Source organism: Apus apus, chromosome 5, assembly GCF_020740795.1.
Source record: "Apus apus isolate bApuApu2 chromosome 5, bApuApu2.pri.cur, whole genome shotgun sequence".
In the NCBI taxonomy this organism is placed as follows: Eukaryota; Metazoa; Chordata; class Aves; order Apodiformes; family Apodidae; genus Apus; species Apus apus.
This window is the reverse complement of record NC_067286.1, coordinates 49,920,814-49,934,087: the sequence shown is the minus strand read 5'-3', so window position 1 is coordinate 49,934,087 and position 13,274 is coordinate 49,920,814. Positions and strand designations below refer to the sequence as shown.

The following is a 13,274-nucleotide window of genomic DNA, read 5'->3' as shown; positions in this document are numbered from 1 at the left end:
GAAAGGGCCTTGTAAGATCATCTGGTCCAACCTGTTGTGGGAAAGGGAGCCTAAATGAGATTATCTCACACACTGTCTCATCACATATTGAAAACCCCCAGTGATGGGTACTAAACCATGCCTCTGGGGAGGTTATTCTGGTGAATGATTGTTCTCACTGTAAAAAAAGTCTTAGATTGAGATGTCTCCTGGTGCAATGTGTACCTGTTGCCTCTTGTTCTCTTCACATTGCTCCCTGTGAGGAGAGAACTTCTGTCGTCTTTGTAGCTGCCCATTTGGTACCAGAATACTGTGATGATGCTCCCCCTGAGTCTCTAGGGGAAAAAAGACCTAACTACTTCAGTCTTTCCTTGCAGGTTAGGTTCTCCAGCCCTTTGATCACCTTCATGACACTCCTTTGGACCCTCTTTGGTCTGTCTGCATCCTTCTTATTTATGTGGTTGTTCCCATCTAAGTACACCTAGAAACTGTATGTTAAATGGACTGTAGAAGCAGTAAAAAATTTTACTGTAGTTGAACTACAGTGTTAAATTTATTCCTATGCAGTATTTGCAAGTTAATAGTGTTTGAGAACTGGAGAACTCAGATCATCAGCTAAAAGGAAGACAGGAAAATGAGTTGAAATTAAAAAGGTGATTTAAGTGTACAGTTTCTCAGTTTTGATGTATGCACATACACAAGTGCTAAAAGGATGTAGTGTGCTCAAAGAATACTAATGAGGGAGTGAAAGTGAATGAAGCCCTTAGTAAGTCAATGAATAATTATGCACTGTTTCATAAATGAACATGGTGCAATTCTTTCCCTCGGATTGGGAACCTAAAATGGAACAGCTGTGATCTGGATGTGCTCTGATGAAGCAGTGTAAGTTACATCAAAGCACATAGCAATCACAGATAGAAGACTTCAAAGAGAAACTTAAAGAGACTTATAGGAAAATTGCTTTTATTTTTTAGGTATTAGTAAGTGCTGAGTACCAGAACTGATGTTATATTTGCTGAGTTTCAATATTTCTGCTTGCTTTAAATTGAGCATGCTTGGATCAGTGTGTCTGAAATTGGCACTGTGCTACAGACTGATGCTGCTATGGAATATATATTCTATGAGACAGCTGTAACAGTATCTTAACTTTTCTCTGAAGGTTTTCTCCAACACTGCCTCTAGGGAAGGATAAAGAAAGGCAGCAGCAGAAGCTGCACTAGGCATTGCAGCATCTCAGCAGCACGCTCAGGTGTCTGGAACCAGTGAGTGCAGCAGTGGGGGCTTGGTCTTGATGGTCCTCTGGATGAAGCAGAGCTGTAGCATTTTGGGGGTGGTCATTGGGAGGAGATAGAGGGATGCAGTGGCCTTCAGAGGTCTTCTTTTCCTGGTAAATATTTGTCTGACCACAAAAGTGGTGAGTTGCGGGGTGTAGTTATGTTGTTATACGTAAGGGAGAAATGCAGTAAAACCAGGCAAAAGTTGAAATTGGTATTATCCAATACTAGAAAATGTAAATTTGGCACCTCTTCAGATAATCAAATTCTGGATGTTAACTTGAACTAATGAGGGTTTTACAAATTGGTCCTACAGGAGAAAGCAGTAAGCAGTCTGTAGAAAATCTGTATGTGCCAGTGAAGTCAATACCTAATAGTTTCATACTTAATTTGCCGCGTTCACATTTAGGTCATTGGTACTGTGCTGACACTGAAGAATTTTTCTGGTATAATATTAAAATTAAAAGGAAGCTTATTTGATCAGGGAAGACTGTGTGCACTTGACTAACAGATCAGAAAGTATGCATTTCAGTAGTGACCACCTTGTTTCAGCACTTGACCATAGTACCTTATCCTCCCTGGTTGTAATACTTAACATGAGGTAGATGAGAGATCTTTGTTGGGAGTAATGTCCTTCACATTCCCCAGTTCCATAGCTAGTGTACTTCTGTGCTGGAAGCTGTCACTCAAGCATTTGACTTCTAGATGTTACGTAGAGCGATGCTAGAAGACACAGCATTGTGTAGGTGTTGGAGACCACTGAGCAGGCAGTTCTCATGAAGTCTCTTAGCTTGGTCCTCTGACAGCACTTTTCTACTGTGTCCAGTTTTGCACAAGTTCTGTCTGATCCCATCAGTTGACTTTTGCAGTAGCTAATGTCTTAAGTTTCTTCTTGATTTCCACACCCCGTGGCTCAAGTTTTGTGAGTCAGTTCACTCATGTTAGCCAATTGCAAACTTGCTCAAGCTCGTCTCCCTGGTTTCCTGGAAAATATTTTGGGCTCATTATATGTAAGTCTGGATACTCTTTCCAACTACTTTTGCTCACAGTTTTGGCTGGGTATTCATAACTGAGTGTCAAGTGAAGTTGATGTATTTTAAAGCTTCTGATCAACTGTTATTATTTGCAGCAGATTTTAGTTGAATTTGTCTTCAGAGGCCTTTCTAAGTAACCAGATGTTGTAATTTTTCTTCAGTTTTTCAGCAGATGATTCAGCTTTGACTTTTTCCATGGAAATCTTCCTATTCCTAACACAGTGATACTCTTTTTTCTGATTGTTGTATTTTATTGAGTGTTTTCCCTATGATGAAGTCAGTCATGGTATGGATATGTCGTGTGAGTCTTTACTGTCCAAATAGTGCATGACTACTTGATTTAGAATTTACTCTGACTTCAGCTTGATTTTTTCCAACTGATGATTGTCACTTATCTTCTAAGAAAAACTGTATTGGATCTGTGAATGGACTAATTTGAATAAATGAACTAATCAGCAAGCATACCTCATCTATAGAGCTGATCATACTGAAACCTATTTGTACCTAGTAGGACAGAGACAGCTATTAGGGAGGCTGCAGTGGTTTTTAACTTGCAAAAAGTGAAGTTCTTGACTGTTTTCACAGAGGCTGTGAGGATTAAAGCCCTCTCCAGGAGGTTTTAACATCCCTTAGTGGAATATTCCTGTGCGCTGCCTGCTAATTTCTGCTTGGCTCTGTTGCTTACTGTCATGAGTAGTCTCACTGAGGAGGTGACAGAGTATGTTTTTCTATTATAAGCTTTTGAATACTGGCACACAATAAATTAGTTATGTTTGGGAATCTTTTCTGATTCCAAAAAGCTTTCTGAAGTAAAATTGAAAAAAACAGAAACGTAATTTCAGACTTTTTGCTCTCCTTCTATTTTTAGGTGTTAACTTTACCCCTGACAAGAATAAGAAGCAAGAAACTTTACTTTAAAGGCATATTCAGTAGCACAGCCTTTTATCTAGAGGTAGATATCACCTGACATCAAAAGCACCCTTGATCTCAGCAGGGCTGAAATACTGATGTATTGTGGGAAGATTAGAACAAGTGTGTCAGTGATAGATCAGTGCAGTTGGAATGCTCGAAGGAACTGGTCTAACACTTAACCTTAAAATAAATTTAGTATGATTAAATAAATATTAACATAAATCTGACCTATTATCACCTTCAGTGATTCACTTGTAGTCAAGCTTGCATTTACTTCTTAGGTTTTATAGATTGAAGATTTTATAGATTTTATATTTTATAGATTGAAGATGAAGACTGGAGAAAGCAGAAAATGGGAAGGATGTTCCTTAGAGCAGCTGCATTCCAGGATTATATGCAAGGATAAGGAATTTGACTGAGTTGTGCAAATGGCCACAAAAAATTTGTTTGCAATGTAGCAGTTTGTTGAGAAACACACCTGGTCACTGTTTCCAGGTTTTTCTTTCAGCCTTCTCTGTTCTAGGAAGTACACAGCTTTAATGCTGAATATATGGCTTAAACAGTGATGGCTGGTGTGTCAGCTGTTTCTCCCTCAGCCCTTCATTGTTCCCATGTTAAGCTCTTCCCTCTGGTTTGTTATGGTCGAGTTGGCAGCTTTTTGTTTCTCATCCTGGATTAATTTCTGTTTAAGCTGGAGCAGCCACGTTGCCTGCTGTAACTACTGAATGTGCTTCTTAAGGAATGCTGAAGCCCAATCAAGGGCCATTATCAACTGACGACTGCAAGAAGCCAAAAATGTAGATGCAGATTTCAGGCTTCCTAAATTCATGCATTTTACATGTGGCAGGAGCAGAAGAGTAAATTAATTTCCATTGTTTGGGAGAGAAGATGTCAAAGAGCTTTTTACCACAAATATTGAATGTTTTAAGCAAGTAACAATTACCTTACATTTCTGGCTTACCTTAGAAATTTCAAAAATCTAGCTGTTAATATCTTATAATTTCTTAACATCTTTATAACTTGTCATACTTTAAATGAAAATATCTTTAAATAACACAAGTGGCATTGTTTTCATCTGCTGGATATTATGCTGGATTGGATTCAACATAACTTACTGAGTTTTCCCTGGAAGGATGGTTAACAGAACACAAAGTGCTGCCTGACTTAACCTTCAGATGTTTTTTTTTTCCCCTGTAACAGTTAATCTGGAGTGCAATAAAGTTGTCACGTTTGTATTTGAATAAAGAAAAAAAACCAATGCTGTATACTTTAACAGTGCCATAGATGTACTTTGAATTCTCCTTTTCAAGGATGGGAGTATGTGAATGTTTTAAATTTTTGTTCTTTAAAAAAAAATCAGCGGATTAAAAATAGTTCAAAAGAGGTACTGAATTTAGCAATAGACTTAAGTAGTGTTTGACCACTAATGCCCATTTAGTCCTCCTTGATCTCCAGTGCTACTTAGATCTTGATTTCTTTTCTGCAAAACATTCACATAGTTTTGCACCTGCAAGTTACAGGCTTGGCATCAGTTAACTATTAACTTAATCTCATTGTAATGATTTTTTTAAAAACAATTTGGGGAGGAGATGGAAAAGAAAACTCTAAAACTTCAAGAAACTAGAAGTCTGTAGCATTTGTTTAAGACAGAGAATATGGTGCTTCCAGGAGGCAGTAAATAAATGTTAATAAACTGGGAAAGTTAGCCTGCAGCCAGAATACGAATGCTGAACAAGATCCTTTGTTCCCAATACAGTAGATAATGTTGCAGTTGCTGCTTGTGTGATAACCAGTTAAAATGGTGTTGTTTCCTATTTGTACTGTGTAAGTCTTCTGACTTAATGTTTTTATAACCAATGTTTGGCTACTGCTGTGGAGAGCCCGAGTTCCTGCTGCCAGGTCTCCTAAATTGCATGAGGTCACTGGAATCCAACACTGGCTGTCAAAAGTGGTATTGCTGTGCTGGCTTCTGCATTAGTCCTCCTTGTTTCTGTTCTCTATGCTGGCAGTTGGGTTTGTGCTATTGGGGATCTAATGGTTCTTGAAGCAGGATTGACAGAAATTAGTTGACTAGGTCATTGGGTGGCCACTGAAGCACCAGTGTGACAGAAGAGCAGGAGATGCAGAGTGTAAGAAGACTGTACAAGGGAGCTGGCTTCCATGACTTCTCCCACAGCCTACAAGTGTTGGCTGCCTTCTAAAGAACCCTTAGCAAGTACAGGACATGTTTGATTCTTTGGGTCTGTAAGACATGGGAAAGAGGCTGAACAAATGGTCCTTTTTTCCTTTGTGTTCCCGTCAGAAGCTTGGTGAGAGCAGCAAGGGTGCTCATGGATGCATGAGACAAGCATCTCTGGAACTTCCTTACATGTTGCAATCCAGCCTAGCTACAGGTCATGCCTCTGAACTGTTCTCTACATGCCAGCAAATTCAAAAAGTGTGGTTCCTGGTTGCCAGCGTGGCCTCTCCTAATGCTTGAATAACTTCTAGATTCCAGTGTCAATTCTTATTACTTATTTTTTTCTTGACTCTGCTGGTTTGCATAAGTTTAGGGGAAAGGTCTCCAGCACAGTATGAGTTAAATCAAGCTAACAATTTTGTAGTAAAAACTTTGCTTAATTCCACTTTTGGTAACTGTTGAAGGCACTTAATTTGTCATTAGTAGGTCTGTCAACTATCTTGATAAGATTCCAAGCTACTACTTAGCATGCTAAATGTGGGCTCAAGCTATTTCTGTTTAGAAGGGCTGTGGCACTGCGTTTAAGAGAGAACTGGGGAAGCAGAAAGGACTTGTTTGTATGCAGGATGTATTGGTATCCAGCAAAAGGAGTGCATGGAATAGCCTTGTTTGCCTGAAATGTGATAGTCATCTTTCATTTCTTTAGACTCCAAGTTGAATCTCTGAAAGATACTAATGATCACAGAAGCGCTGGATACAGCACTCTGGGATGCTACAAATGAGTCTTGGAAAGGCTTTTGCTGCCTGAATATTATAAAGTAGGACTCATAAGAGAAAAATGCCATATTCCACTGTGAAGAACAATACTGTGGCTATTAGATGACTGGTTTTTTGCCAAGTGGCTGATTGCTAAAGCAAAAAATTCTTCTGCCAAAGAAGAAAATAAATTTGATTCCTTCCCTAGCTAGAACTAGGTTGCCCCAAATTATTCAGATTTTCAGAAAACACTGATTATTACCTCACACTTACTTTGGAAGAAATGCTTTTAATAATCCTGCAGTTCTGAGATTTTGCTAAAAATATTTGGGAAAAGCACCGTTTCATTTGCTAGGCATTCTAAATGAGCATTTCACCTGATGATGTCATAATTGGTAGTTGAGCAATAATTGGACTTGACAGAAGAATTGAGACTGAGCTGATATTGTGTTTCTATAAATTGGTGTTCCTCAGATTTTTGGAACTTCGTTTGCAGAACTGTAGTTTTCTGTCTTTGCAGGGGGCAGGTATCCTTATTGTTTAAAAAATAAGTCAGATGAAATACAATGAATGCCATTCACTTTGGGGTAAGCATATTTGCTCTTGCAGTTGGAGTTTCCTCGTGACTGATTTTGGTGGAAAGGTTTTCATACCACCGTTGGGACAGAGCAGTCTTCACACGTAGTCTGTAGTCTTCAGGGGTATGTCATCATCTGCTGATGTCAGCTTGCATGCTAACAGAATAATTGCATGCAAAAAGTTGTGTTAGGATTTAGCAGTGCAACACAACAGATTACCCTGAAGAATTGTTTCAAACAGCTGTGTTTCTATTTCAGGGAAGTAAAGTTCTCTTAAGCATGTTTAGCTAGTCACAGTTAACTTTCATTGGCCATGTCAGGTTTGCTACTGACTTAATACTTTCCTTTTTTGAGCCCCAAAAAGGAAGAGGAACTTGCTTGACAATGTCAGCCATTAAACCATTAATAAAAATGTGAGAAAAATTGTAGGTAAAAATGGATCCTGAAGTGGAAAGCTTCGGATTTAATTTACTCCTATTTCTGACATATGCTGAGGTATTCTGAGGTTTTTTTAAGGTAGGTTTTTTAAACATTTTTTTCAGATTATTGTCAAGAATTTTTTAAGACTTCAGAATTATGTTTATCCTTTAGGCTTTTGAGGAATTCCCTCATCTGGAGAGGACAGTGTTTCTTTAGCCTGTACCAAAAGCCAAGGAGTGTATTTCAGAGCTGTTCTCCTCATCTATACCAGTGCTGATCAGGCTGATGTTCCAAGTGCCTCAAGCCAACCTTTGGTGCATGTTCACTGTCCACTTTAGGGTAGTCCTCACCATGCAGGATAGAGGTCAATATCTATAGAAGTTCGATAGCTCGGAGAAGTGCTGCATTACTTCAGTAAAGGACAAAGCAGGTGGGCTGAAACATGACTCAACACTTACCCTTTGTCAAAGGCAAATGGAGACCCTAGCATGGGATGAATAGTATAATGCTGCCTTTCATGCATCATTCAGAAATGTGTGTGCTTGTGAGCCCTTCTGTCAGTGGCTGTGTTGATAATACAGTCTTCCTTTCCTCAGGTGAATCAGACATGTGAAAAAGAAATCATCCGAGTGCTTGCCGAGTAAAGTTTAAGTATGGACTGGTGTAAAATTTGTTAACTGTTGGGGGACAGGGCATTATTCTCATAAATGTTGCAAAATAAATAATTGTTTCTAAAACTATACATTCAGACTCTATTCCTGTAATTCACTGCAAACATTCTCACTGAACATTGTCTGTATTTATTATATTCACTATATTTTTTTTAATACTTGAGTTTAGGCAATTTTAAGGGCAGAATATTGTTCCCATAATTAACATGCTGGCAGTAACACATTAAGTAGAAATAATTGTATTTAGTAGGACAGGTAAATTTATAACCTGCCTCAAGTCTCAACTATTGCTTCCTAGTACCTTCTTCTTTACTGTTTAACTCTCCCTTTTCCTATTACTTTGCTTCTAAGGAATAGTTCCTTTGACAGGTACCTTTCTACTTGAAGTAGCCTGTTCACTTGTTACTACTTGCTCCTTAATAACTTATCCTTCATATTAATTGCAACAGAAATTGAGTCAACACTTACATTCTGTATGCTGGCCTGTAAGATTTTCTTTTAATTCTGTTAATTTCTTCTAGTATGCCTTACATATATGTAATCAGTTCAAACATATCTAGCACAACCTCTTTAATCTTGCCAAACATTAAGATTACTGTGCTGAAGACTTTCTTACTCAGCTTAGTTGAAGAGCTCAGGAATGAGATACTGTTCTCTAAACAACTGTCAAAGTTTAGGTTTTAAATATCCTTGAAACTGAGAGAGAAATGCTGATGTATAAAAAGAAAAATAACTGCAGTGTAAGCATGCTGCTCTGAACTATGTAGGGACCTCTCATGGGCATAAGTACAGCTGTAATTTTGTGGCTGTAGTGGCTTGAAACTGGAATGTATCATTCTAGAATAGGATTTTTTTCTTTATATTGCTGTCTTTATAGTACAAAAAGAAGTAGTATTCTGTGTATATGTAAACCAGATGTACAAATGAAATTGGGAATGTGCTATTGGAGACCTGAAGTTATCAATTATTGAGGTACCATCTGTCTTAACTCAGTACCCCAAGTACCCCTGTTTTCAGCCCTCCCATGGTACATCTCCATTACTTCCAATTCTGCTTCATCTGCATTCAGGAGACTTAAATATCCCCTGTGTCTTCTTCAGAAGACATGTACTCTGTGTAAAGTACTCTGTGTAAGAGTAGATCCTAATGCAGCGGTGGGTACAATGAAACTGTACCAAACTTGCCAGGAGTCAGAATACCTGCCTCTTGGCTGCTTCACTTTCTGCTTCCCTGTCAGGGGAGCTGCTCCCTGTCCTGGTACCCTCTGTACCTTGTTTGACAGGGAGGCTAGGCTGGTGGCCTAGAGCAGTCACTTGTTGCATCGTTGCTTCCTGCCTTCTCTGTGAATCAGAAAATGATCCTTTGCTGCCCTCATCTTGTGCTGCGTTGCTGACTACCAATAGTATGTCACAGCTTCTGTTTCTGCTCTCCTCCATATTCTGTCTCAGGATGGTCCACATGCAAAGTGACACAGATTAAAATCCCACCTCTGTTACAGTGCATAGGCTTCTGCAGATCTGCTCTAAACCCTGGTGACTCACATTCAAATCTGCAACTTTAAAATGTGTTAAACAGTCAGATAACGCATTTTAACCAAAGGACATCCTAATTGAGCTGAACTAGCTTTCTGGTTGTTCATCTAGGCATGATAGCAGACATGATGTTTCATGTGCCTTTAAAAGGTGAAGGACTGTACAGCTGGAATCCTGAACCAAAATTAAAATTACTATAATTTTAGTCAGAATTTAGTGCTGTTTGCAACCTTGGTCTGTAGGGCACTTCTGTTTTTACTATCACTTTATATTACAGGTTTAGCCATACGTTTTATTCCTTCAAGCTCAAAGTGCCTCTGTAACAACATTTTGGCTTTTGTTTCCTAGGCTGTGAAGATATAATTGCTGAGAGCATCTCACTAGACACCTTGATTGCCATTCTGAAGTGGAGCTCTCAGCCCTACGGTTCCAAGTGGGTCCATCGTCAAGCGCTGCATTTCCTCTGTGAGGAGTTTACCCAGGTCATGACTTCAGATGTCTTCTATGAACTCAGCAAGGACCACTTGCTTGCAGCTATTCAGTCTGACTATTTACAGGTAACCTGCAATGCAGAATACAGCTAGTCCTGCATGAAGCAGGATAAGTGATACCATTACTAGAAACATTTGGGAGTAGCTCTTTTTAAATTGCAGGCAAGAATGGGTTTGTATGCACAATAAGCATTTATTTTATAATATGTAAAAAATTACACTGAAGTAGTGATTAAGAAAGCTATTTTGTTCTAGGCTTGTAACACAAACCAAACTGGTGTTATATGCTGTAGCTTAGGAGCCTAATAATAGTTTAAAAACGGCTGCAAATTATTTTCAACAAAGCATTTTTGCACCTCACATTTGCCTTGCATGTTTAAGCATTACAGAATTATGTGGTGGTAGTAGTTTTGCTGTAACAAAAGTACATCCTAGTTGTGGGCAGTGGGAGCTAATAAACCAGTAATAGTTCAGAAGGCTTAATTTACTGGGGAGGGGGAAGACATAAAGATACCTTTTCTGACAAGTATTGCAGAATTTATTTTTTGTTACTTTCTTCAGTGATTGTGTGGTTCTAGGGAGAGGAAACCATACTGAGAGAAAGCTTGTGGATTTTTGTTGCTGTTTCTCTCAGAGGAGATATCTTTGTAAGGATGACTGGAATTTATTTTTTTAATTCTACCTGTCCCCATCTTGCCTTTTATTTTTACAGTATAAAGTGTTAGAGGTTATTTAATATATTTGTATTAAAAGTTTTGTTTACTCTAAATATTTCAGGGATTACAGGAACAGCACTGATCTTCCATTGAAGTGTATATTATGACTAAATTTCTTCCCCTAGTTGTTAAGAAATTATGTAGACAAATTTAAATATTTCAGGACATTATTTTTTTCCTCTTAAAAAGTTGAGTGATTAGCATATGTATATAGTTATGAACAAAGCAAAGTTGTTTCATTTATAGTGTTACTGAAAATCTTTTTTCACCTAAATTATAATTCAGTTGATTATTTTCGTAGCTTTCCAGGCTGCACAGATGCTGAATTTGTAACATTAAACAAGACAGCCAAACACCCAAGTGTTAATACTGCTCCTTTTATTTAACTTTAATAATTCAGATTTAATTCCAGTAAGTTTTCATGCTAGACAAAATTTTTCTTCTGTTTAATTTTTTTTTTCCTCTTCCTAGGGATTCAATAAGTGACATGAATCTAGAAATCATAGTGGTAATATACCAGTAGTACTACCTTAAAATATTTTGAGGAAGTGATACAGCAGATCATAAAGTACAAATGCCTACTTCAGTCTTGGTACAGTAGTGTTTCTTTGTGATGGTGAAAGACCTGTATATGTGATTTTTAATGTCACACAAAAAATCCAAATCCCTAAGCGTATACACATTGCTGATTTTCTTTTTCTACCAGGCAAGTGAACAAGATATTCTTAAATATCTGATTAAATGGGGAGAACACCAGCTGATGAAGAGAATAGCAGATAGAGGTAAGGATCCTTTAAACCACACAACACTAAACCAAATAAACTGAAATGTATGGAAGTCCTTTTTTCTGGGTAATCTATGAATTAAGGAAATGTGATCTAGTTTACAGTATAGTCAAAACTGAACAACTGCACCTTTTTTTTTTTTCTTCAAGCTTTTGTTCTCTAAAGAATGAGAATGCAGACATTCTGAGTGAGCTGGGATTGTTTAGCCTCAAGAAAAGGCTTAGGCAGGATCTTAGAGAAGTCTATAAATACCTAAGGGCGGGAAGCAAAGAAAATAGAGCCACGCTCTTCTCTTGACATGCAGGACAGGATGAGAGTCAATAAGGCATTAACTTGACGTACAGGAAATTCTGTTCAAGCACAAGAAACTGTTAAGATGGTCAGACACTGGAACAGGTTGCACAGAGTAGTTATGGGGTCTCCATCCTTGGAAGTGTTCAAAACCAAGCTGGAAATAGTTGTGGGCAACCTGCTCTGACCTGCCTGTGGAGGCGTGGGGGAGAGGGTAGTGGATTTGGTCAGAAGAAACTTCTAGAGGTCCTTTAAACCTCTATGGTTTTCCGATTTCTAAGTCTGGTTGATTTCCTGTTGCCTCAGAATTATTTTTCTTATAACTAATTCATCAGCTAAAAAAAACCCTTACATATCTTTCACTTTTCTGTGCTCATGCAGGCTTCTCACAGTAGTCTTATTTTTAGGTTACTGTGTCAACCTTTCACTTCTGTGTATGTTTCTCCCACAGAAATCTGTGGTAGTGAGAAACAAGCCATCAAGTGGCATCAGGGTTTTTTCTTAAAGTAGATATAAATGTATTTTTATTAGCTGAGACACATATTATTGCTACAGTGGTAGCTTCAAGGGCAATCTCACATGTGTTGGAAATGGGAAGTAGCTTGAATATATGATCCCCAAATAACAAATGCAAGTAGCTTGGAGTTCGTCCCCACCACAAAGTGTCAATCGGATAGTACAACAAGGGGAATAGAAAGGGAAGAACCTGCCTGTGTGAAGACATGAAATGCTGGTCTGGCTGCTGTCTTTAAAGGGCTGGCCATGTTTTTGAAATCCACTGTTACTACTTGCAATACAAGTGCTTGCATGGACATACATGAAATGCAACAAAAAGTCAGTTAAAATATGTGCTTTTAGTGACCTGAGTAAGTGTTAGCCTTCTATTTTCAAAACGAGATTTTCTAAGTTTGTCTTCAGGCACTTTGGAATGTAAGAGAGTCAGTTAAACAGTAACAGCCCTGGACTAGAGGAGAAGCTGCTCATTTGGAGTAATTGTGCAGCTCCCTGCTCTTTGTTACTCATTTAGTAAATGGATCATTTCTCTTTCCTGGGACCATCAAATCATGTGATAAGCAAAAGCAGAAATAAGAGCTATGCCAGGTTCTGTCAGACAAGGGCCAAACTTCATCTAATTTGGTCTAAATTTCTCTGTGATGCATCTGATCTTGCAGCTCTGAATGTGTGGCAGTGTCAGGCAAATCCCAGAAGCCTTAGAAATTGTAATGGGCTGTGGCTGAAACTTGAGCTGCCTTTACTGAAGGGAGGTTGCGTATGTTTGGGCAGGTTTCCTCAAACAGTGAAACTAGTCAAATACAGGCTGGGCACAATACCTAAAATACAGGTGAAGATAGTTAACGGGGGGGGGGAGAGTGACAAGTGTGTCATATGTTGTCATCCTGCAATCTCTAGGAAGATACACACTCTTGGTACAAAGAGGTATCCTGTGACCATGAGAGCAATCTGAGTGGTCTTGACACAGCTGTTATTAAGGTGGGTTACACAAGGAGGCTAGAATAATTTATGCCAGTGGACTCTTTAGACCTTAATTTGTAGAAAACTGTCTCTGAAGAACTGTCTCTGAAAACTGTTGGGGAAAGGGAGAGGAGCTGCAGGAGGCAGTTCTTGGAGGAACTGCTAGTGGGGAGGTACAAATGT

At 38.6% G+C, this 13,274-nt stretch overlaps 1 protein-coding gene across 5 annotated transcripts in view; it reads left to right on the top strand.

Annotated features, from left to right (window-relative positions):
• BTBD7 (BTB domain containing 7) overlaps positions 1 to 13,274 on the top strand; it is a 54,604-nt gene that overhangs the window by 27,424 nt on the left and 13,906 nt on the right. For all 5 annotated transcript variants that reach the window (XM_051621939.1, XM_051621938.1, XM_051621940.1 and 2 more), the window contains 2 exons: positions 9,684 to 9,892; positions 11,249 to 11,324. In XM_051621939.1, the coding sequence (XP_051477899.1) occupies positions 9,684 to 9,892; positions 11,249 to 11,324 (285 nt within the window). The remainder of the gene's footprint in view (positions 1 to 9,683; positions 9,893 to 11,248; positions 11,325 to 13,274) is intronic.